This window comes from Denticeps clupeoides, chromosome 18 (genome assembly GCF_900700375.1).
Source record: "Denticeps clupeoides chromosome 18, fDenClu1.1, whole genome shotgun sequence".
Classification (NCBI taxonomy): domain Eukaryota; kingdom Metazoa; phylum Chordata; class Actinopteri; order Clupeiformes; family Denticipitidae; genus Denticeps; species Denticeps clupeoides.
Window position 1 is genome coordinate 16,885,193 of NC_041724.1, and position 26,905 is coordinate 16,912,097.

Here is a 26,905-nt window from a genome sequence, read left to right on the forward strand (position 1 = left end):
ACGTGTGGGGCAAAATAAACAGTGGGGTGGTTCCTTGAAGAAACCAGCATTTCAGAATACAAGAAACCAGCGTGGATATCGCAGTCGTTCTGGGTTTACATGGGTACGTGACGCTTTTACCCATAATAAAGCCTACACTTCACGTAACGTATACGGACAGCTTCCCAGAATTCACGTTTTTTTATACACAACATGGACAACAATGAACTTTTTACCTCGTGTTGGTCTTGATTGTTGTCTCGTTTCTCCTCGCCATCTCTCTCGTAACTTTACTGTCAGGTAAATGTTACAAATAGAGACACGAACGTGTTTTATATAACCAACGGTGATTTTCCAATCATTCCATATAATTCGCCCATGTACAAAATTAGTTTTTGGAATTTTTTGTACATTCGTACGGATTTCTGTCTAAATACCACAATGAATTTGTGGTACTTGCTGCTTATTGCACTTCTGGTTAGACCTAAACTACATTTCGTTGCCCTGTACTTGTACATGTGTAATGACAATAAAGTTGAATCTAATCTAATCTAATCTAAATGCTGAAAGGAAACAACACATGAACAAATACTCAGTTTACTGACCATGGTGCTGAAACACATTGTTCTGCCTAAATAAAAAGGTTATAGAAGCTGCTGTGATTCGTCTGTAGACAAGCTCTGGAAATATTTTCAACAGAACACATTAGTTAATATTTCTTCAACCAGCATCTTCTTCAAAGTTGTTTAAATTGGAAATTGGATTTTACACTCCATAGCGATCTTGACATTCATTGACTGGTGTGAAATATACTACACATGAACTATAAATAACTTACATGTATTCACATATATTTCGTGATCTAGTTCGATATGCTTCGAGTCTTATTTGTCTCATGGACATAGAAATTGAATAAAACATCTTCAGCAACGAAAACGACGTAATCACGGGGACGCATGAACTTAAACGTTTAATAACGAACGTGTAGTTTAGCTGAATATACTCAGAGTGCCGCTGTTGATCAGCAGGTTGTAGTTTTGCAGAATATATTTCCAGCAGGACCTCCCCTCTTATCTCCACATATTAAAGACAGAAACAGCCGCGCTGCGGAACGTCGCGGACATGGAGGATTTTTAACAAAGACATCTCGAGTATCGCCTTGTACTTCAAGGATCCAGACTGAGGGACTATTTCTTCCATGGACTCCAGCACTGAGTGAAGATCAGCTTTTATTACGGGGATATTTGTTGGCGGCTTGTTTCCTGCTGCAGTGGATAATGTCGGGTAGAACAATGGCGCGGCAAGTACTGGTCCTGTTTTTCTCGCTCGTCTCCTTCAGTTCAGTGCGCGCGCAGGTCACTTATTCTGTTCCCGAGGAGATGCCGAGGGGTTCTGTTGTTGGGAACATAGCGCAGGACCTGGGATTAGAGATAAAAAGACTGAAATCTGGAAAAGCTCGAATCTACACCACAGACAGCGCTGAACACATCGAGCTGAATCGAGACAGAGGTCTCCTGTTAATCAAAGAGAAGATAGATCGCGAGGCTTTATGCGGTCAGACGACGCCCTGCGCGCTCCATTTTCAGATCATTCTGGAAAATCCAATGGAATTTTACAGTGTAACCGTGGAGGTGACGGATATTAATGATAATTCTCCTGATTTCAAGAAAAAATTAATGGAATTTAAAATTAGCGAGTCGGCTGTTCCCGGTGTGATATTCGTGTTAGAGAGAGCAGTAGACCCGGATGTTGGGATGAACGGTCTTCAGAGCTACTCGCTACATCCTACTGACCATTTCACTCTGAAATTACAGAAACAGGCTGATGGTGGGAAAATTGTTGAAATGGTGCTACAAAAATCTTTAGACAGAGAGAATAAAGAGCAGATGACTTTGGTGTTAACGGCTCTGGATGGAGGTGATCCTCAGTTAACGGGAACCGCGCAAATACACGTAACTGTGCTGGATGTAAACGACAACGCGCCAGTTTTTACGCAAAAGGTTTACAAGACTTCCATCACCGAGAATACAGCAATAGGTACAGCAGTAATTAAAGTCAGTGCTAATGATGCTGACGAGGGATCTAATAGTAAAATATCATATTCTATAACGAATACGGAAGGTGTCATTCCAGAATTATTTCATGTCAATGAAACTGATGGCCATTTCAAAGTCATTGGTCATATTGATTATGAAAAATATCCCCATTATGAAATACTTGTACAGGCACGTGATGAAGGTGGTCTAACAGATCGATGTAAAATTGAAGTGGATGTTGTTGATAGAAATGACAACAGTCCAGTAATTAATATCATGTCAAAATTAAATATGATACCTGAAGACTCTAAACCTGATACAGTTATAACAATGATAAATGTTCAGGATCCAGATTCAGGAGACAATGGAAAGGTTTACTGTACATTAAATGAGAATATGCCCTTTACTTTAAAATCAACATCTAATAAGTTCTTCAGTTTGGTGACAGATCTTAATTTAGACAGGGAAAGAGATTCTGAGTACAACATCAGTATTAAATGTGCTGATGAGGGAGTGCCGTCACTCTCCAGCAGCATCACTATCCCTATACAGATAACAGATGTTAATGATAATGCTCCTGTTTTTGAAAAGAGCTCATATGAAGCTTCAGTGCTAGAAAACAATACTCCTGGTCTGTCCATATTCAGAATAAATGCTAGAGATGCAGATCAGAACCAGAATGCACGTGTTTCATACCTGCTGGAAGACTCTTCTGTAAATGGAGTATCTGTCTCATCATACGTTTCTGTTATGGCTGATAGTGGAGTCGTCCAGGCTGTGCGCTCTTTTGACTATGAGCAGATAAAGGAGTTTAGGTTTTGTGTTAGAGCGCAAGATGGAGGCTCCCCACCATTAAGCAGCAATGTGACTGTTAGAATAATAATCCAGGACCAGAATGATAACGCACCTCAGATCCTGTACCCAGTGCAGACTGGTGGCTCTATAGTGGCTGAAATGGTGCCACGTTCAGCAGATGTGGGCTATCTGGTCACTAAAGTGGTGGCTGTTGACGTGGACTCTGGACAGAACGCCTGGCTCTCATATAAACTGCTGAAGGTGTCAGACAGGACGCTGTTTGAAGTGGGGGCGCAAAATGGAGAGATCAGAACAATCCGACAAGTCACTGATAAAGACGCAGTCAAACAGAAACTCACTGTTGTTGTGGAGGACAATGGACAGTCCCCTCGCTCGGCTACTGTCACTGTTAATGTGGCCGTTGCAGACAGCTTCCCTGAGCTGCTTTCTGATCTCACTGACTTCACACAAGACAAGCTGCACAATGAAGACTTGACTTTTTACCTCATCTTGGCCTTGGCTGCAGTTTCATTTCTCTTCATCATGTCCCTCATAGCCATAATATCAGTGAAGTGTTACAGATGGAGACGTGAGCGCTTGTTTTATAACTCTGGAGCGAATCTTCCTGTTATTCCGTATTATCCACCTCTTTATGCAGATGTAGGAGGCACCGCTACTCTACAGCACACATATAATTATGATGTGTGTAGAACAACCGACTCCAGAAAGAGCAACATGAACTTTTTAAAACCGTCTAGTCAAAGTTTCATGACCCTGGATTCTAGTGGCACTCAGACTTTTCCACATGTGCATGGAGAGAGAATGATACATGAAGAACTTGAAGACCAGGTGAGGACACAATTTCTTGCTTTTATGTCAACACATTGTTGTGTTTGATATTTTAAGTATATTCAAATATTTTTTGTTAATAAGGATTTTTTATGCATTGTGTCCAGGTGTTGTGACAGTCTGCAACTTTACTTTGACATGCAGCATAACTGAAGATAGATTTATTGTAATACAGAGTTATGTTTAGGATATTTACCTGGTAGTAGATATGCATTAATCAACAAGGTGTTTACTCCAGGATGAGTCTCCACCACTGCTCTTTGGTCGATCTGACTGCTGTGAACTTCCTCAGTGTTTCTAAATTCTGCCGCGTTTTGTTTGCTCTCTTTCCTGACTTGGTGCAATGGTGGCCTAATGGCTAAGGATGTTGATTTGTAACCGGATGGTTGTAAGTTGTATTTTTTTTAAATCATCAGGGTCACTGGGGTAAATTTGAGCAAGGAATCATGTCTATACAGTAAGCTCTCGGCTCAAAATTGTTGTGTGCACTTTGTGCTCCGTTAAACTGTGTATCACTATGACGAAAAATTATTTCCAAATGGGGTTTGCTTGCCTTTTATAAAAGTCAGAAAGTCTGCTGCTGTCCACAAAGTGTTCGGACCCACGTGCAGATGTGTTACACCGATACACTTTATTTTATACAATGGCAATGTACAAAGAAAAAAAAAGAAAAATGGACAGAGATATCACTCTTACAATAGACACACACTACACTCCCGCGGGCACAGCCAAGATAGTACACAGCACTTAACACACCAGTGTTCCCACTCAGACTTACTGGCAGGAGAACAAAACATGGAACATCAGGAAAACCTGGCCCGGAATGCCAGGTAATGTTCGGATCTTGACAACTTTACTGAACCTTTATTTAAACACGAGTGGTGGCGCGCAAACAGCGTCTCAGCGCTCTTGTTATTCAATGCTCAATATCGGAAGCCGGAACAGTAATGCAGGCAACCATTTATATTGAGGGAGTCAGATTCGGGGAATTAAGAGGGGGCGTGGCCTGCACCTCCGGTCAGAGGTGGAGCTGGGGGTGGCTGGGAGTGGCCATGTCCGCCTCGTGCTTAATCCGGGCCACCCTATTGGAAGCCCAAAGCACCACATCACAGCGTCGCTATTCCTGAACTGCAACAGCACTTCCGGACACTTTCCGCACGGTTTGACATATTGCTTGCCTCGGTGGGGTCTACAAGTCGTGCCCAATTCCCCAAAACGTTTTCGGAACACGTTTATTATTTTAGTCCAAAAATCAACTTTTTCCGAATTTGTACACCTGACCGTCTTGCCTTCCAACGTTTTGACATACATACACACAAGACAGCATTTATCAGACACCCTTACCCAGAGGGACTTACAATCAATATTTACAGGGACAGTCCCCCTTGAGTGTCTTTGTCAGGGACACAATGGTAGTAAGTGGCATTTGAACCTGGGTCTTCTGGTTCGTAGGCGAATGCGTTACCCACTAGGCTACTACAACGTCTTGCGTCAGTCTAACTTACTTATCTCGCACCAATTTGAAATGAAAATGAGATGTCAATGATGGAAAAACATTTAGTTTTTTATTATTTATTATTATACTACGTTTTATATCTAAAATTAGAACTCGATTGTGTGAGGTGTGCTATTACTTTTTTAAGCGATCTGAGGAGGAGTGGCCAAGCTATTCCACTCAAACAACGGCTCTTATTTCATCTTTTCTACGACTACCTGAGATCCAAATATTGCAGAGGTGCGTGGTTTAGATGCTTATTCCTTTAATTCCTGAACCAGGAAATAATAGAAACACTATTCTATGTTTTTATTATCCTTAGTGTTTTTTTAGGCCCTTTAACCAAATGTAAAAAAAGAACAAAATAATTAGCAAGTGTGTTTTTTGGTTGTATCATATTTGATACTTGACTTGATACTGATACCAATTCCTATCTTCCACGTTGTCATCTATCTCTACAAGCAATTTCCTTCGGGATTAATAAAGTTTTCTGATTCTGATCCAATGCTCTCTATGTCACTCATATTGCAATGAAGCAAGACACCTTCCGTTTTTTTTCTATAAATTAGCTATCACATAGTTATTAATGAAGTCTGAGTCTAATTATTTGATGTAAATGTCACATTGTGATCTGTAAATTGCGTAATTGAGTCATCAAAACACTGAATTGTGGACTATGGATGACAAATGTATAAAACATCTAAAAGAAAACAACAAATGACCTCTCTTTATACTGGCTGTATTTGAGAAATGCTTTAGTGCAAATTGTAGAAGACAAGCATCAGATAGTATTCGAAAGGGTTTTATGCAAAGTGAATATCAAATAGTAATGCAACTGTAGCGGATAATTAATTGTCATTTCTTTACTAAAACTGTTTTAGGAAGTAAACAACACAACAACAAATACTCAGTGCACTGACCATGGTGCTGAAACACATTGTTCTGCCTAAATGAGAAGATTAAAGAAGCTGCTGTGATTCGTCTGTAGAAAAGCTCGGTAAAAACGTTCAACAGAACATATTAGTTAAGACCTCTTTAAAGCTGTTTAAATTGGAAATATGATTTTACATTCATTGGCAATTTTGAGATACATTCACTGGTGTGAAATATACTACACATTAATTATTAATATAAATTATTATTTACGTTCAAGAGGAATGTGTAATTTAGCTGAATGGACTCAGAGTGCCGCTGTTGATCAGCATGTTGCAGTTTTGCAGAATATATTTCCAGCAGGACCTCCCCTCTTATCTCCACATATTAAAGACAGAAACAGCCGCGCTGCGGAACGTCGCGGACATGGAGGATTTTTAACAAAGACATCTCGAGTATCGCCTTGTACTTCAAGGATCCAGACTGAGGGAATATTTCTTCCATGGACTCCAGCACTGAGTGAAGATCAGCTTTTATTACGGGGATATTTGTTGGCGGCTTGTTTCCTGCTGCAGTGGATAATGTCGGGTAGAACAATGGCGCGGCAAGTACTGGTCCTGTTTTTCTCGCTCGTCTCCTTCAGTTCAGTGCGCGCGCAGGTCACTTATTCTGTTCCCGAGGAGATGCCGAGGGGTTCTGTAGTTGGGAACATAGCGCAGGACCTGGGATTAGAGATAAAAAGACTGAAATCGGGAAAAGCTCGAATCTACACCACAGACAGCGCTGAACACATCGAGCTGAATCGAGACAGAGGTCTCCTGCTAATCAAAGAGAAGATAGATCGCGAGGCTTTATGCGGTCAGACGACGCCCTGCGCGCTCCATTTTCAGATCATTCTGGAAAATCCTGTAGAATTTTACAGTGTAACAGTGGAGGTCACAGATATTAATGATAATCCTCCTTATTTTCGAAAGCTTGAGATGAAATTTAAAATTAGTGAGTCGGCTGTGCCCGGTGCAATATTTGCTCTGGAAACAGCAGAAGACCCGGATGTTGGGATGAACGGTCTTCAGAGCTACTCGCTACATCCTACTGACCATTTCACTCTTAAATTAAAACAACGGGCTGATGGTAGGAAACTGGTTGAAATGGTCCTTCAGAAATTTCTAGACAGAGAAAATAAAGAGCAGATGACTTTGGTGTTAACAGCTCTGGATGGAGGTGATCCTCAGTTAACGGGAACCGCGCAAATACACGTAACTGTGCTGGATGTAAACGACAACGCGCCAGTTTTTACGCAAAAGGTTTACAAGACTTCCATCACCGAGAATACAGCAATAGGTACAGCAGTAATTAAAGTCAGTGCTAATGATGCTGACGAGGGATCTAATAGTAAAATATCATATTCTATTCAAAATACTGCAGACACGATTACCCAGTTGTTTCATATCGACAAAAATGAGGGCCAACTTCAAATAACCGGAAACATTGATTACGAAAAATCTCATAATTTCCAAATACATGTACAAGCAATTGATGAAGGTGGACTGACTGATACATGCAACATTGAAGTCGATGTCATTGATACAAATGATAATATTCCAGTTATTAATATTATGTTAAAGTTAAATATAATTTCTGAGGATTCTGAACCTGGTACAGTTATAACAATGATAAATGTTCAGGATCCAGATTCAGGAGAAAATGGAAAGGTTTACTGTACATTAAATGAGAATATGTATTTTAATTTAAAATCAACATCTAATAACTTCTTCAGTTTGGTGACAGATCTTAATTTAGACAGGGAAAGAGATTCTGAGTACAACATCAGTATTAAATGTGCTGATGAGGGAGTGCCTTCACTCTCCAGCAGCATCACTATCCCTATACAGATAACAGATGTAAATGATAATGCTCCTGTTTTTGAAAAGAGCTCATATGAAGCTTCAGTGCTAGAAAACAATACTCCTGGTCTGTCCATATTCAGAATAAATGCTAGAGATGCAGATCAGAACCAGAATGCACGTGTTTCATACCTGCTGGAAGACTCTTCTGTAAATGGAGTCTCTGTCTCATCATATGTTTCTGTTATGGCTGATAGTGGAGTCGTCCAGGCTGTGCGCTCTTTTGACTACGAGCAGATAAAGGAGTTTAGGTTTTTTGTTAGAGCGCAAGATGGAGGCTCCCCACCATTAAGCAGCAACGTGACCGTTAGAATAATAATTCAGGACCAGAACGATAACGCACCTCAGATCCTGTACCCAGTGCAGACTGGTGGCTCTCCAGTGGCTGAAATGGTGCCACGTTCAGCAAATGTGGGCTATCTGGTCACTAAAGTGGTGGCTGTTGACGTGGACTCTGGACAGAATGCCTGGCTCTCATATAAACTGCTGAAAGTGACAGACAGGGCGCTGTTTGAAGTGGGGGTGCAGAATGGAGAGATCAGAACAATCCGACAAGTCACTGATAAAGACACAGTCAAACAGAAACTCACTGTTGTTGTGGAGGACAATGGACAGTCCCCTCGCTCGGCTACTGTCACTGTTAACGTGGCCGTTGCAGATGGCTTCCCTGAGCTGTTTTCTGATCTCACTGACTTTACACAAGACAAACTGCACAATGAAGACTTGACTTTTTACCTCATCTTGGCCTTGGCTGCAGTTTCATTTCTCTTCATCATGTCCCTCATAGCCATAATATCAGTGAAGTGTTACAGATGGAGACGTGAGCGCTTGTTTTATAAATCTGGAGCGAATCTTCCTGTTATTCCGTATTATCCACCTCTTTATGCAGATGTAGGAGGCACCGCTACTCTACAGCACACTTATAATTATGATGTGTGTAGAACAACCGACTCCAGAAAGAGCGACATGAACTTTTTAAAACCGTCTAGTCAAAGTTTCATGACCCTGGATTCTAGTGGAGCTCAGACTTTTCCACATTTACATGGAGAGGGACTGATACATGAAGAACCCAACGATCAGGTGAGGATTTAGTTTCTTGACTTTTATGTCAACACATTTATGCCATTGTTTTTTTAAGAATATTAAAATAATTATGTCAGTAAGAATTTCTTATACACTGTGTTCAGGTGTTGTGACAGTCTGCATCTTTCTTGTTGACATGTAGCCACACTGATGAAAGATGGATTTTAAGACAGTGTCATGTTTAGGATACCTACCTGGTAGTAGAGATGCATTACTCAAGAAGGTTGTTCCCAGGATGGTCTTAAATGTGCCTAATTTCTGGTAGTGGGTGACTGTGTTTATGCTCTCCCCTTTACTTGGAGGAATGGTGGCCTAGTGACAAAAGAAATGGACTTCTGAATTGAAAGTGTAAAATGAAAGGATTGTCATTGTGATACACACAGCACAGCACACAGTGACACAACGAAATGAGACCTCTTTTTTTAATCCATCACCCTTGGTGAGCTGTGGGCAGCCATGAAAGGCCCTCAAGGAGCTGTGTGGGTTCTGATTATGGGGCCGCTTCCTCTAGGCCACCACTGCAACAAGAGATTATGACCAAAAGGCTGTAAATTTTAATCTCAAATCATCAAGGTGCCACTGTAGTAAACTTGAGGAAGGAACTGTCCCCATACTGTACTCTCTGGGCTCAATAAATTGTTGTGTTCATTTTGTGCCGTGTTAAACTGTGTATCACTATGACAAAAATTTACTTTCAGATGGTATTTGCTTGCCACCTGCAACTACTTTGGACTTTACTTCTTAGATAGTGCAGTGTAAACATATTGTTTTAAAAATCTAATGTATATACATATTATGTTTAAAGAAAAAAAAAAAAGAAATGCAGGACAAATACATTAAATAAAAATTATGCATTACCTTGTGTCACAAGGCACGACACAAACAAGAACATAAAGTCTGCTTCTGTCAAAAAAGGGGTCATACCCAGGCGCAGATGTGTTAAACCAAGACACTTTATACAATCGTAATGGACGAAAAAAGATAAACTGTAGGAATCGTTTTTGGGAAAAGGGGACACAGGAAAAAGGAAGGATATCACTCTCATGGGGGACACACACTGCACTCGCACTGCCACAGCCAGAGCACAACTAAGACCTGAGAAGATAACACAATTTAGACGCCAGTGTTCCCACTCAGACTTGTGGGATGGCGGCGCAGGCAGGAATGACGCGAGTGCACGACTCCAGGGAAACAGGCAGGGAACAGAACATCAGGAAAACCTGGCCCGGAATGCCAGGTAACGTTCGGATCATGACAACTTGACTAAACCTTTATTTAAACACGAGCGGTGGCGCGCAAACAGCGTCTCAGCGCGCTTGTTATTCCGTGCTCAATATCGGAAGCCGGAAGAGTATCGCTGGCAACCATTTATATTGAGGGAGTCAGATTCGGGGAATTAAGAGGGGGCGTGGCCTGCACTCAGCGCTCCGGTCAAAGGTGGAGCTGAGGGTGGCTGTGCGTGGCCATGGCCGCCTCACGCTTAATCCGAACCACCCTATTGGCCATCCCAAGCACCTCATCACAGCGTCTCTATTCCTGAACTACAACAGCACTTCCGGACACTTTCCGCACGGTTTGACATATTGCTTGCCTCGGTGGGGTGTAAGAGTCGCGCCCAATTCCTCACAACGTTGTCACAACGCGTTTATTATTCTGGTCCAAAAGTAAACTTTTTCGGACTTAGGACACCTATTCGTCTTGCCTTCCAACGTTTTGACATACGTACACACAAGAAAGCTTTTTTTAGACACCCTTATCCAGAGGGACTTACAATCAGTATTTACAGGGACAGTCCCCCTTGAGTGTCTTTGTCAGGGACACAATGGCAGTAAGTGGCATTTGAACCTGGGTCTTCTGGTTCATAGGCGAATGTGTTACCCACTTAGCCACAACAACGTCTTGCGTCAGTCTAACTTACGTATCTCGCACCATTTTGAAATGAAAAAAATGCCAATGAGGGAAAAACATGTAGTTATTTATTATTTATTAGTATACTACATTTTATATCTAAAATTAGTGTGAGGTTTGTTATTACTTTTATAAGCGACCCGAGGACCAATAAATAATAGACGAATAAATCGATTTTTTATCCTTAGTCTTTATTACGCCGTTTAACCAAATGTAAAAAACAACAAAAAATTTTGCAAGTCCGTTTTTTGGTTGTATCATATTTGATACTTGACTTGATACTGATACCAAATTTTATCATCCACTTCTGTCTCTGTCTCTACAAGCAGTTTCCATCGGGATTAATAAAGTTTTCTGATACTGATTCAATGCTCTCTGTGTCACTCAAATTACAATGAAGCAAGAGAACACCCGTTTTGCCATCTCTAAATTAGTTATTAATGAATTCTGAGTCTAATTATTTATTGTAAATATCACATTGTAATCTGTAAATTGCGTAATTGATTCATCAAAACAGATTATTGTGGACTATGGATGACAAATGTATAAAACATCCAACAGAAAACAACAAATGACCTCTCTTTATACTGGCTGTATTTGAGAAATGCTTTAGTGCAAATTGTAGAAGACAAGCATCAGATAGTATTCGAAAGGATTTTATGCAACATGAATATCAAATAGTAAAGCAATTGTAGCGGATGATTAATTATTATTTATTTACTAAAACTGTTTTTGGAAGTTTTTGTGCTTTTGTAATGATTTCTGTCTAAATACCACAATGAATTTTAAAAGTTGAAAGGAAACAACACAAGAACAAATACTCTGACCATGGTACTGAAACACATTGTTCTGCCTATATGAGAAGGTTATAGAAGCTGCTGTGATTCGTCTGTAGAAAAGCTCGGTAAAAACGTTCAACAGAACATATTAGTTAAGATCTCTTTAAAGCTGTTTAAACTGGAAATATGATTTTACATTCATTGACAATCTTCAGATACATTCACTGGTGCGAAATATACAACACATGAATTATTATAATAAATTATTATTTACTTTCAAGAGGAATGTGTAATTTAGCTGAATGGACTCAGAGTGCCGCTGTTGATCAGCATGTTGCAGTTTTGCAGAATAAATTTGCAGCAGGACCTCCCCTCTTATCTCCACATATTAAAGACAGAAACAGCCGCGCTGCGGAACGTCGCGGACGTGGAGGATTTTTAACAAAGACATCTCGAGTATCGCCTTGTACTTCAAGGATCCAGACTGAGGGAATATTTCTTCCATGGACTCCAGCACTGAGTGAAGATCAGCTTTTATTACGGGGATATTTGTTGGCGCCTTGTTTCCTGCTGCAGTGGATAATGTCGGGTAGAACAATGGCGCGGCAAGTACTGGTCCTGTTTTTCTCGCTCGTCTCCTTCAGTTCAGTGCGCGCGCAGGTCACTTATTCTGTTCCCGAGGAGATGCCGAGGGGTTCTGTAGTTGGGAACATAGCGCAGGACCTGGGATTAGAGATAAAAAGACTGAAATCTGGAAAAGCTCACATTTTTACATCAGACAGCGCTGAACACATCGAGCTGAATCGAGACCGAGGTCTCCTGTTAATCAAAGAGAAGATAGATCGCGAGGCTTTATGCGGTCAGACGACGCCCTGCGCACTCCATTTTCAGATCATTCTGGAAAATCCAATGGAATTTTACAGTGTAACAGTGGAAGTGACGGATATTAATGATAATTCTCCTGATTTCAAAAAGAACGAAATGAAATTTAAGATTAGTGAGTCGGCTGTTCCCGGTGCAATATTTGTACTGGAGATCGCTGAGGACCCGGATGTTGGGATGAACGGTCTTCAGAGCTACTCGCTACATACTACTGACCATTTCACTCTTAAATTACAGAAAAAAGCTGATGGTGGGCAAATTGTTGAAATGGTGCTACAAAAACCTTTAGACAGAGAGAATAAAGAGCAGATGACTTTGGTGTTAACAGCTCTGGATGGAGGTGATCCTCAGTTAACTGGAACCGCGCAAATACACGTAACTGTGCTGGATGCAAACGACAACGCGCCGGTTTTTACGCAAAAGGTTTACAAGACTTCAATCACCGAGAATACAGCAATAGGTACAGCAGTAATTAAAGTCAGTGCTAATGATGCTGACGAGGGCTCTAATAGTAAAATATCATATTCTATAAAAGAAACTGCAGATATAATTTCCAAGCTTTTTGATATTGGTCATAATGGCGAGCTGAAAATACTAGGAAATATTGATTATGAAAAGTCTCATTATTATGAATTGCATGTACAGGCAACAGATGAGGGGGGTCTTACTGATAGATGTAAAATCGAGGTGGACATTGCAGATATCAATGACAATATTCCAATTATTAAAATAATGTCAAAATTAAACATGATACCTGAAGACTCTAAACCTGGTACAGTTATAACAATGATAAATGTTCAGGATCCAGATTCAGGAGAAAATGGAAAGGTTTACTGTACATTAAATGAGAATATGCCCTTTATTTTAAAATCAACATCTAATAACTTCTTCAGATTGGTGACAGATCTTAATTTAGACAGGGAAAGAGATTCTGAGTACAACATCAGTATTAAATGTGCAGATGAGGGAGTGCCATCACTCTCCAGCAGCATCACTATCCCTATACAGATAACAGATGTTAATGATAATGCTCCTGTTTTTGAAAAGAGCTCATATGAAGGTTCAGTGCTAGAAAACAATACTCCTGGTCTGTCCATATTCAGAATAAATGCTAGAGATGCAGATCAGAACCAGAATGCGCGTGTTTCATACCTGCTGGAAGACTCTTCTGTAAATGGAGTATCTGTCTCATCATACGTTTCTGTTATGGCTGATAGTGGAGTCGTCCAGGCTGTGCGCTCTTTTGACTACGAGCAGATAAAGGAGTTTAGGTTTTGTGTTAGAGCGCAAGATGGAGGCTCCCCACCATTAAGCAGCAACGTGACCGTTAGAATAATAATCCAGGACCAGAACGATAACGCGCCTCAGATCCTGTACCCAGTGCAGACTGGTGGCTCTCCAGTGGCTGAAATGGTGCCACGTTCAGCAGATGTGGGCTATCTGGTCACTAAAGTGGTGGCTGTTGACGTGGACTCTGGACAGAACGCCTGGCTCTCATATAAACTGCTGAAAGTGGCAGACAGGGCGCTGTTTGAAGTGGGGGCGCAGAATGGAGAGATCAGAACAATCCGACAAGTCACTGATAAAGACACAGTCAAACAGAAACTCACTGTTGTTGTGGAGGACAATGGACAGTCCCCTCGCTCGGCTACTGTCACTGTTAAAGTGGCCGTTGCAGACGGCTTCCCTGAGCTGCTTTCTGATCTCACTGACTTTACACAAGACAAGCTGCACAATGAAGACTTGACTTTTTACCTCATCTTGGCCTTGGCTGCAGTTTCATTTCTCTTCATCATGTCCCTCATAGCCATAATATCAGTGAAGTGTTACAGATGGAGACGTGAGCGCTTGTTTTATAAATCTGGAGCGAATCTTCCTGTTATTCCGTATTATCCACCTCTTTATGCAGATGTAGGAGGCACCGCTACTCTACAGCACACATATAATTATGATGTGTGTAGAACAACCGACTCCAGAAAGAGTGACATGAACTTTTTAAAACCGTCTAGTCAAAGTTTCATGACCCTGGATTCTAGTGGAGCACAGACTCTTCCACATGTACATTGTGAGAGACTCATACATCAGGAACCTGAAGATCAGGTGAGGATACCTTGTTTATTTTTTATTTATGTTTTTGTCATTATTGCTGGACATGGTGAGGAAGAAAGACACATACACACGATGTCACGAAAGAGGGGTATATTAGAGGGTGAAAAGGACAGGGGAAAAATCACCAAACAGTGACCTGACAGTGATCAGAGACAAACAGAGCAGCTTAATACAATCAGACAAAGGTGAAAACAACCAGGAAACATAATAACACTGGACGAACATGAAACTCTGGCCCGAACTCCAGATGCAGATTAACCCCTGCCGATCTGACAGTTTTTTTGTCCTTCTAGATTTTCTTCCAAGGGATTTACATTGCTCTAAGGGTTTTTGTTAAGAGACAGATACTTCATAAAAACACCAGTGTTAAATTAACTCTGCAGAGACTTCATATTATCCCAGTCGAGATCAGTGTAAAATTGAACTATTTTAATCTGACTTTATTTAGTGTTCAATCACAGTGACTTTGCTTCTTTCCAGGTAACAATATATGGGCGGTAAACAGTTACAATGCAGGTGGTCTATGTCAGCCCCATTTTAATATAAAGTTAAGAACCCCCAAAAAAGGAGCAACTGTCACCCTGATTTATCTACCATTATTAAATTAACTCTGACCAACATGAACAACATTTTATTTTGAAAATTTTACCAGTCCCCCTATGTTTTCCTTATTTTTGTGTGATGTTTGTGATGAAAATCCTCTTTTTTTGTAGTGCGTTTTCTCAAAATTCGCAATATTGCTCAACCTCTTCTAAGGTCTGTTTAAGCCTAGTAAGACACAAAGTTAGTCAGACAGGAAGAGAAGTTGACATGTAGACAGCTATATCACATGAATCACACATGCCGACACTAAATAGTTTAAGTTTTACAAACTGAACTCTGTTAAGTGATAAATGCAACTGATCTGAAGTGGACTCATAAAAATTCTCTACAGTGTTTATTTAAAGGTGTTTTACTGCGTACCTAATGTGTTCAACACTGAAAGTTAATAATTCCTCTCCCTCCAGTTTATCCTGTTTTACGTAATTGTTAAAAAATGGTTCATTTAAGAAGCCCATTCCTTATGGAACACGATGTGATTGGGTAGGTCTAGTGCTGCACATATGCATATACAGTCGTTAATTTGTGGGAATTCGTTGTGTCCACTAGAACACGTTTTTCACACAATAGTTCCATTCATTAGTTACTTGAGTTTTCAATGCCCTCGGTTATCATTTCATGTTTCAGTTCCTTTTGCCATCATCAGTGTCGATTCTCTTTCAGTAGAAGTAGATGTTGTGATAACTTTCCCCTACATGTTGTATATGGATGGAAAATAACAACATATTAAATATTTTTACACAGCAATTGGAAATCAGTTTACACTAATAATTCTAATATGTGAATAACCAAAACTCGTAGTGCTGTCCATGGTTCTAAATAAGATCCAGAGATTTCAATCAGGAATGTTCCTGGAAAATATGTAGTTTACAGATAATAATATCACATTAAAATAACTAAAAACAACACAACTAATGATACTACTGAAAAATGTCTCATTCATAACAAAGACATGTACTCATTCAAAAAAATAAAAGTTATGATTATTTGTATTATTGTGATTATTTATGCTTATCGGCAGCAAATCAAGTGCACCTCCAAGTCTTTCAAGGCTATGTGTTATAAAACAAATGTATTTTTTTAATATTCGATACTTAATGCGCCTAATTCAGTAACCTTGAATTAATTATTATAAACCTGGTTTAGGTGTTTTCTTTTTAGTAACCTTTATTTCTGTAGTACGAATCTCTATACTCAGAGTGCCGCTGTTGGTCAGCATGTTGCAGTTTTGCAGAATATATTTCCAGCAGGACCTCCCCTCTTATGTCCACATATTAAAGACAGAAACAGCCGCGCTGCGGAACGTCGCGGACATGGAGGATTTTTAACAAAGACATCTCGAGTATCGCCTTGTACTTCAAGGATCCAGACTGAGGGAATATTTCTTCCATGGACTCCAGCACTGAGTGAAGATCAGCTTTTATTACGGGGATATTTGTTGGCGGCTTGTTTCCTGCTGCAGTGGATAATGTCGGGTAGAACAATGGCGCGGCAAGTACTGGTCCTGTTTTTCTCGCTCGTCTCCTTCAGTTCAGTGCGCGCGCAGGTCACTTATTCTGTTCCCGAGGAGATGCCGAGGGGTTCTGTAGTTGGGAACATAGCGCAGGACCTGGGATTAGAGATAAAAAGGCTGAAATCGGGAAAAGCTCGAATCTACACCACAGACAGCGCTGAACACATCGAGCTGAATCGAGACAGAGGTCTCCTGCTAATCAAAGAGAAGATAGATCGCGAGGCTTTATGCGGTCAGACGACGCCCTGCGCGCTCCATTTTCAGATCATTCTGGAAAATCCAATGGAATTTTACAGTGTAACAGTGGAGCTGACGGATATTAATGATAATCCCCCTTATTTCAAGATAGATGAAATGAGATTTAAAATTAGTGAGTCGGCTGTGCCTGGTGCAATATTTGTACTGGAGATCGCTGAGGACCCGGATGTTGGGATGAACGGTCTTCAGAGCTACTCGCTACATCCTACTGACCATTTTACTCTTAAATTACAGAAACAAACTGATGGTAGTAACATGGTTGAAATGGTCCTTCAGAAATCGTTAGACAGAGAAAATAAAGAGCAGATGACTTTGGTGTTAACAGCTCTGGATGGAGGTGATCCTCAGTTAACGGGAACCGCGCAAATACACGTAACTGTGCTGGATGTAAACGACAACGCGCCAGTTTTTACGCAAAAGGTTTACAAGACTTCCATCACCGAGAATACAGCAATAGGTACAGCAGTAATTAAAGTCAGTGCTAATGATGCTGACGAGGGATCAAATAGTAAAATATCATATTCTATAAAAAATACTGCAGGTATCATTTCAAAGCTGTTTGATATTGGTCATAATGGCGAACTAAAAATATTAGGAAATATTGATTATGAAAGGTTTCATCATTATGAAATACATGTACAGGCAACAGATGAAGGGGGTCTGACTGATAGATGTAAAATTGAGGTGGACATTGCAGATATCAATGACAACAGTCCAGTAATTAATATCATGTCAAAATTAAATATGATACCTGAAGACTCTAAACCTGGTACAGTTATAACAATGATAAATGTTCAGGATCCAGATTCAGGAGAAAATGGAAAGGTTTATTGTACATTAAATGAGAATATGCCTTTTACTTTAAAATCAACATCTAATAACTTCTTCAGTTTGGTGACAGATCTTAATTTAGACAGGGAAAGAGATTCTGAGTACAACATCAGTATTAAATGTGCTGATGAGGGAGTGCCGTCACTCTCCAGCAGCATCACTATCCCTATACAGATAACAGATGTAAATGATAATGCTCCTGTTTTTGAAAAGAGCTCATATGAAGCTTCAGTGCTAGAAAACAATACTCCTGGTCTGTCTATATTCAGAATAAATGCTAGAGATGCAGATCAGAACCAGAATGCGCGTGTTTCATACCTGCTGGAAGACTCTTCTGTAAATGGAGTCTCTGTCTCATCATATGTTTCTGTTATGGCTGATAGTGGAGTCGTCCAGGCTGTGCGCTCTTTTGACTACGAGCAGATAAAGGAGTTTAGGTTTTGTGTTAGAGCGCAAGATGGAGGCTCCCCACCATTAAGCAGCAATGTGACCGTTAGAATAATAATTCAGGACCAGAACGATAACGCGCCTCAGATCCTGTACCCAGTGCAGACTGGTGGCTCTCCAGTGGCTGAAATGGTGCCACGTTCAGCAGATGTGGGCTATCTGGTCACTAAAGTGGTGGCTGTTGACGTGGACTCTGGACAGAACGCCTGGCTCTCATATAAACTGCTGAAAGTGGCAGACAGGGCGCTGTTTGAAGTGGGGGCGCAAAATGGAGAGATCAGAACAATCCGACAAGTCACTGATAAAGACGCAGTCAAACAGAAACTCACTGTTGTTGTGGAGGACAATGGACAGTCCCCTCGTTCGGCTACTGTCACTGTTAATGTGGCCGTTGCAGACAGCTTCCCTGAGCTGCTTTCTGATCTCACTGACTTCACACAAGACAAGCTGCACAATGAAGACTTGACTTTTTACCTCATCTTTGCCTTGGCTGCAGTTTCATTTCTCTTCATCATGTCCCTCATAGCCATAATATCAGTGAAGTGTTACAGATGGAGACGTGAGCGCTTGTTTTATAAATCTGGAGCGAATCTTCCTGTTATTCCGTATTATCCACCTCTTTATGCAGATGTAGGAGGCACCGCTACTCTACAGCACACTTATAATTATGATGTGTGTAGAACAACCGACTCCAGAAAGAGCGACATGAACTTTTTAAAACCGTCTAGTCAAAGTTTCATGACCCTGGATTCTAGTGAAACTCAGACTCTTCCACATGTACATGGAGAGAGATTGACACATGAAGAACTCCAAGATCAGGTGAGGAGAAATTGTTTGTGTCCTTGTTTATATATATTTTTTTCTATCTGGATTTTCTTTTCAAAGCATTGCTTTGAGGATTTTGTTAATAGACAGATATAGAAACTCTTGATTCGGTTGAAGGTGTGATATGGGTTGATGAAATGGGGGTTAGTTTCTGAGGGTCAGTATGGAGACAGAGGTGTTGTGATGCGGTCGTTATTGTGGAACAGCCATCCCAAGGCTCGCTGCTGCAGATGTTAAGTGGTGGAGCACTGGTTGGCATTGGTAATGGCAGCCTGGGCATTTTTCCACATCTTGCAACATCTATGAACCAACTGCTGAGCCGACAAGATGGGGGCTTTAGGTTCCTGGTGCTGAAACATGAGACATAGCTGACAGAGCACACCTCAAATGGGTTCAACCCTGTTGTAGAATAAACATGGATATTATTAGCTAGCTCAGCCCAGATGAAATAGTGGACCAGGAAGCATTGAAGTGTCACATGATTCTGCTCATGTGACCAGGAGCGCCACAGAAACAGGGTGACATGACTCCTGTAAAAGGACACGATGGCCGCATCCCATTGCTCAGTCATTGAATGCCATTGATTGGACTCAACGATCCAGCTCCTACTCACCTCGTATCTGAAAGTAAGATTGTTCTTTTCCTGGCCTTCTCCTTTCCTTCTTCCCTGCCTTCCAGTTCCTTGTCCTGTCTCCATTTCATGATCGTCAACATCTTTGGATGTTGCAGCGTTGGCTGGCTTTACGCTTGCAGAAATTCCCGTGCCTCCTTGAGTCTCTCTCCGCAACTGAGTTATTTCCACGTACAGGTGCTCACTGTCCTGTCTCGTTCAGAATGAAATATGGGATCTTGAGTTCCTTCACAAAGGCAGGAAGGCGGCAGTGTCAGACAGGTGTGATAGCAAAAGTGAGATGCATACTTGCTGAATAAGATAACAAATGGGTTAAAACTTAAAGATGGGTTCTTGCGACAGGTGAACAGGTAACATACTGTCATGCTTTTTACAACTACATGAATGTAGCACTCACAAATAACAAAAAAGCCCTGTTTTTCCTTAACAATTTCTTTATTTATAAAGTGGAAAAGTATTAGACAAACATAAAATATGCCATTGAAAAGAATTTACTGTTATGGTCACCAACATATTCCATCACTTAGTTAAAATAAAAATTAGCCTTGCACAAGGAAAAAAATCAGCATTTTCAATTACCCTCTTCCTGATTAGGACAAAAAAGGTCAAATATAAAACTAAAACAATTCTCTTTGGCATTTACTGTCAATATTATTCTTACACAAATAATTTCAAAATACTAAAGATCCTTCAATACAAATCAGATATTCAAACTTGATGTGACAATGACAAAATGCACTTTAAACCTTGCCACCAGATATAATTTTAAACACAAGACAATATATGTTTTAATGCAACCCAGTAACATTAGTTCATGGTCATTTAACAAAGGCATGCATCAAGAACCATCTAAGGTGTCAGTGCTGAGCTGTTTGGTTGAAAACTTAAATCCCCCAAAAAAATCCAATAATTGGCTAACAATTACCATTAACATATGAGGTGCTGCTTTTCTAATGCTTGCAAAAAAACAAACACTAAGTTTACAAAAGAATGAGGTTACAAGCCTTATCAGTGAACAATACCAAGATATTTTCAGCAACCTACCTACATCTGTTCCACTTAGTCTACAGGCCAGTAAAGGCGGTTGTAATGCAGCCCCTGTTCAAAGTGTGTGTCTGTCATGCGGTTACGGTGTGGGGTGAAAACAAGTCATCTGTGGCTAAAGAGACGCTCGACAGGAGTACTTGACGGCAGAGTCGTATTGCACTTTAAGGAGAGGGCTCTGATCACTGGATGTACCTTTAATGAGGCCAGTGTCTCATCTGAATCTTGAAGATACCTCTGTACCTCATCCTCCGCTGTAGAACAGGTCACCTGTGGACTCTGAAATCTGAAGAAGTTGTCGTCATCATCTTCTGGCTCATTTCCCACTGAGGCATGTCTAGTGGTGCTGGCATCATTAGAAGGTTCTGTGTTGAGGAGAGCAGCCGCTTGGACAGATGGCACTTATTTGGCAACACATTTTACAGCCCAACGCACATTGCTGCTCCCTGTTGGCTTAAGAGTCACAGCAACCGTTAAAAAAAAACACACACACAGAATCGAAACTTTGAATGACATGTCTTAAAAAATGCCTTAATTAATTATTCCTCGCACTCATACTGTACTTGGAAAAATTGAACATTTTGCGGAAACGCTTGGCACTATTACGCGCAGTATTACGCACACTTGTGCGTGCTCTGGAACAGGCAGATGGCTTTTGCGCACACCGGGCCGCGATCCACGCTGTGCTGCCCGGCTAGGTCGTCCTTGTGGCAGCGGGCGCACTCGTGTCCCGGGGCGGCGCGGGCGCGGATAGACTGTAACGAAATACAGTTACTCATATTTTGTATTGTAAATATGTAACGCCAGTACATGTATTCCGTTACTCCCCAACACTGCCCTCCAGTTTATATGGGTCATATAAGAAGCCCATCCCATTTGGAACACGATGTTATTGGGTAGCTCTAGCGCGGCATATTTGCATATACGGCGTTGACTGGCGGGAACTCGCGCGGACTGTGTCCACTATGTCACTGGTTGTCATTTTTCTTTTTCTAATGTAATTGTTCAATTTATTCGTAACTTGAGTTTTTCATGCCCTCTGTTTTCCTTTCCCTTTACCACCTTCTGTGTCGGTTCTCTCAGTCGAAACAGATGTTGTGATGACTTTCACCTACATGTTGTATGTGGATGGAATATAACAACATGATACATATGTTTACACACGGGAAGGGTAAAAAAAAAAGTATTTTTGTTGTCTCACGTGAACAGAGGAAATTCGTAGTGCTGCCTCGGATCTGAAACAATTTTGCTATTTGGCTCCAGATTTTTGAAAAAGAAGTGTTCCTGAAAAATATGGATGTTACAGATAATAATATCACCATAAACATAATAATTTGGAACATAACTTTGCGTTGTACATAGCAAATATTTAAACTAATTTAAAACATAAAAATTGTTACTTGTATTAATGCGAAAATATTGAGGTCTATTAGCAGAAAATCAAGTGCATTTCAAAAACATTCAAGGCTATTTGTAAATTTTAAATATTCAATATTTACTTAATTTAATTTATTTACGCCGAATTCACTAAACTTATGTTTATTGTCATAAACGTGGTATTTCTGTCTTTTTTGCAGATTTAATTTCTGTAGTACAAGTCTCTGTACTCAGAGTGCCGCTGTTGATCAGCAGGTTTTGCAGAATAAATTTGCAGCAGGACCTCCCCTCTTATCTCCACATATTAAAGACAGAAACAGCCGCGCTGCAGAACGTCGCGGACATGGAGGATTTTTAACAAAGACATCTCGAGTATCGCCTTGTACTTCAAGGATCCAGACTGAAGGAATATTTCTTCCATGGACTCCAGCACTGAGTGAAGATCAGCTTTTATTACGGGGATATTTGTTGGCGGCTTGTTCCCTGCTGCAGTGGATAATGTCGGGTAGAACAATGGCGCGGCAAGTACTGGTCCTGTTTTTCTCGCTCGTCTCCTTCAGTTCAGTGCGCGCGCAGGTCACTTATTCTGTTCCCGAGGAGATGCCGAGGGGTTCTGTAGTTGGGAACATAGCGCAGGACCTGGGATTAGAGATAAAAAGACTGAAATCGGGAAAAGCTCACATTTTTACATCAGACAGCGCTGAACACATCGAGCTGAATCGAGACAGAGGTCTCCTGTTAATCAAAGAGAAGATAGATCGCGAGGCTTTATGCGGTCAGACGACGCCCTGCGCGCTCCATTTTCAGATCATTCTGGAAAATCCAATGGAATTTTACAGTGTAACAGTGGAGGTGACGGATATTAACGACAATCCTCCTGATTTCAAGAAGAATGACATGAAATTTAAGATTAGTGAGTCGGCTGTTCCCGGTGTGATATTCGTGTTAGAGACTGCAGTAGACCCGGATGTTGGGATGAACGGACTTCAGAGCTACTCGCTACATCCTACTGATCATTTCACTCTTAAATTACAGAAACAGGCTGATGGTGAGCAAATTGTTGAAATGGTGCTACAAAAATCTCTAGACAGAGAAAATAAAGAGCAGATGACTTTGGTGTTAACAGCTCTGGATGGAGGTGATCCTCAGTTAACGGGAACCGCGCAAATACACGTAACTGTGCTGGATGCAAACGACAACGCGCCAGTTTTTACGCAAAAGGTTTACAAGACTTCCATCACCGAGAATACAGCAATAGGTACAGCAGTAATTAAAGTCAGTGCTAATGATGCTGACGAGGGCTCTAATAGTAAAATATCATATTCTATAACAAATACAGAAGGTGTAATTCCAGAATTATTTCAAGTCAGTGAGACTGCTGGCGATTTGAAAATCATTGGTCAAATTGATTATGAAAAATCTCACCGTTATCAAATACATGTACAGGCACGTGATGAAGGTGGTCTAACTGATCGATGTAAAATTGAAGTGGATATTGTTGATATAAATGACAACAGTCCAGTAATTCAAATAATGTCAAAATTAAATATGATACCTGAAGACTCTAAACCTGGTACAGTTATAACAATGATAAATGTTCAGGATCCAGATTCAGGAGAAAATGGAAAGGTTTACTGTACATTAAATGAAAATGTGCCCTTTACTTTAAAATCAACATCTAATAACTTCTTCAGTTTGGTGACAGATCTTAATTTAGACAGGGAAAGAGATTCTGAGTACAACATCAGTATTAAATGTGCTGATGAGGGAGTGCCGTCACTCTCCAGCAGCATCACTATCCCTATACAGATAACAGATGTTAATGATAATGCTCCTGTTTTTGAAAAGAGCTCATATGAAGCTTCAGTGCTAGAAAACAATACTCCTGGTCTGTCCATATTCAGAATAAACGCTAGAGATGCAGATCAGAACCAGAATGCACGTGTTTCATACCTGCTGGAAGACTCTTCTATAAATGGAGTATCGGTCTCATCATACGTTTCTGTTATGGCTGATAGTGGAGTCGTCCAGGCTGTGCGCTCTTTTGACTACGAGCAGATAAAGGAGTTTAGGTTTTGTGTTAGAGCGCAAGATGGAGGTTCCCCACCATTAAGCAGCAACGTGACCGTTAGAATAATAATCCAGGACCAGAACGATAACGCGCCTCAGATCCTGTACCCAGTGCAGACTGGTAGCTCTCCAGTGGCTGAAATGGTGCCACGTTCAGCAGATGTGGGCTATCTGGTCACTAAAGTGGTGGCTGTTGACGTGGACTCTGGACAGAACGCCTGGCTCTCATATAAACTGCTGAAAGTGGCAGACAGGGCGCTGTTTGAAGTGGGGGCGCAGAATGGAGAGATCAGAACAATCCGACAAGTCACTGATAAAGACACAGTCAAACAGAAACTCACTGTTGTTGTGGAGGACAATGGACAGTCCCCTCGCTCGGCTACTGTCACTGTTAATGTGGCCGTTGCAGACGGCTTCCCTGAGCTGCTTTCTGATCTCACTGACTTCACACAAGACAAGCTGCACAATGAAGACTTGACTTTTTACCTCATCTTGGCCTTGGCTGCAGTTTCATTTCTCTTCATCATGTCCCTCATAGCCATAATATCAGTGAAGTGTTACAGATGGAGACGTGAGCGCTTGTTTTATAAATCTGGAGCGAATCTTCCTGTTATTCCGTATTATCCACCTCTTTATGCAGATGTAGGAGGCACCGCTACTCTACAGCACACTTATAATTATGATGTGTGTAGAACAACCGACTCCAGAAAGAGCGACCTGAACTTTTTAAAACCGTCTAGTCAAAGTTTCATGACCCTGGATTCTAGTGGAGCTCAGACTCTTCCACGTGTACATGGAGAGAGACTGATACATGAAGAACTTGAAGACCAGGTGAGGAGTTCATTTCATGCTTTCTATATCAACACACTCCAGCACTTAATTTTATGAAAATCATGAAAGAAATTCTATCAGTAAGGATTTCGTATGCACTGTGTCCAGGTGTTGTGACAGTCTGCATTCTTACTTTGACATGTAACCACCCTGATGGAAGATTCATTTTAAGATAGTGTCATGTTTAGGACACTTACCTGGCAGGGGAGATGCATTAATCAACAAAGTGGTTCTCTCAGGGCATGGCTCTACCATTAGACTTTTTTGTATCTGACCTCTGTGAACCCCCCAAGTGTGCATAATGTCTGGTAGTGGGTGACTCTTTTCAGTTTCTCACCTGACTTGGACTGTCCCTGTAACTACTGATTGTAGTCACTCTGGATAAGGGCGTCTGGTAAACACTAAATGTAAATGTTGATCAAGTGACCATCCCCATGCAGTTCTCTCCAGGCTCACAACAATTTTTTGTTCTGTTCTATACTGTGTATGACCATGACTAAAAAAATCACTTTAACTTCAGGATGTTGTGGTCTTGCCACATGCTACTGCTTTGGATGTAAGCTTTTACATAGTACAGTGAAAATATTTTCTATTTATAACTAATTGATTTCCATTGCTGATCAGTGTAATCAGCAAATATTTTGTGTGAAGTGTTAAATAATTTTAATTATAAAAAAACAGAAGAACTACATAAAAAATTGCATGTATGAAAAATACACGTATAATGTTTTAACTGTGAAGCAAAAATGCAATTGCTACTTTTAAAAAATAATATGTTTCCCAATATAATTTCCCACCAACATTTCTTTAAATCAAATAAGGACATAATCATGTAAATTACAGTAAAACTGAGGCAGTGGTGTCCTAGCGGTTAAGGAAGTGGCCCCATAATCAGAAGGTTGATGGTTCGATTCCCGATCCACCAAGATGCCACTGAGGAAAGCCCCATCCCCACACACTGCTCCCCAGATGCCTTTCATGGCTGTACCCACTGCAATGAGTCACCAAGGGTGATGGTAAAAAAACAGAGGACACATTTAGTTGTGTGCACCATGTGCTGTGTATCACAATGACAATCATTTCACTTTCAAAAAGGAATATGCTGCAGGATTTATTGTGCAATTTAAAAAGATAAATTGAATTACACATGGAGCTTTGAACGCATCACATGCTACTCTCTTGAATTGTCCATATTATGTTTTATTTAATTCTATTTTCTCAAATGTTGCTCACAGTGTAACTGTTGGTCAGGCTGATGTCGAAGGAAATAGTTAGTGGGGTGGTCCCATGAACAAAAGCAGCTTTTCAGAATATTAAGTACCAGCGTGGAAATCACAGTTGTTCCGGATGTACATGGATGAGTGACGTTTTTACAGTTTATAAAGTCATGTAACATACATGTAGCAGACACCTTCTCAGAAGTTCTCTCTAAATTCACAATTTTATACACAATATATAAAACGATTCATTTTTTTTATCTAATTTTGGCATTGGCTGTTGTCTCGTTTATCTTCACTATCCTCCTTGTAACTTTACTGTCAGCATAATGTTACAAATAGTCCAGCAAAGCAGGGTTTATAAAGCCCACGAACATTTTCTAGTGATTCTGTATTATTAGCTTCTTGAAGTAAAGATGTTTACTGAGAATATTTGTTGGTTTTTTAGCTTTTGTAATAACTACTCCCTAAAACGCAATGAATACTTGAAGGCCGTGTGCTGACCATGGTGCTGAAAGTTATTGTTCTCCCTAAATAGGAAGATTAAAAATTCTGCTGTGAGTCGTGCA

General features: G+C 40.7%; 1 protein-coding gene and 1 pseudogene across 39 annotated transcripts in view; both read left to right on the forward strand.

Moving 5' to 3' along the window:
* LOC114768633 (protocadherin gamma-A2-like) overlaps positions 1-26,905 on the forward strand; it is a 122,787-nt gene that overhangs the window by 63,750 nt on the left and 32,132 nt on the right. For 3 of the 39 annotated variants that reach the window (XM_028961037.1, XM_028961048.1, XM_028961065.1), the window contains exon 1: positions 12,103-14,683. The exons of 27 other annotated variants lie outside the window; for them this stretch is intronic. In XM_028961037.1, coding sequence (XP_028816870.1) covers positions 12,284-14,683 — 2,400 coding nt within the window. In that variant the 5' untranslated portion in view covers positions 12,103-12,283. Of the gene's footprint in view, positions 1-6,139; positions 9,012-12,102; positions 14,684-16,576; positions 19,161-22,544; positions 25,120-26,905 lie in introns of those variants that run through there. 9 more of the 39 variants (XM_028961035.1, XM_028961049.1, XM_028961064.1 and 6 more) reach the window with 6 other exon arrangements.
* LOC114768676 (uncharacterized) lies at positions 25,309-25,459 on the forward strand (annotated as a pseudogene).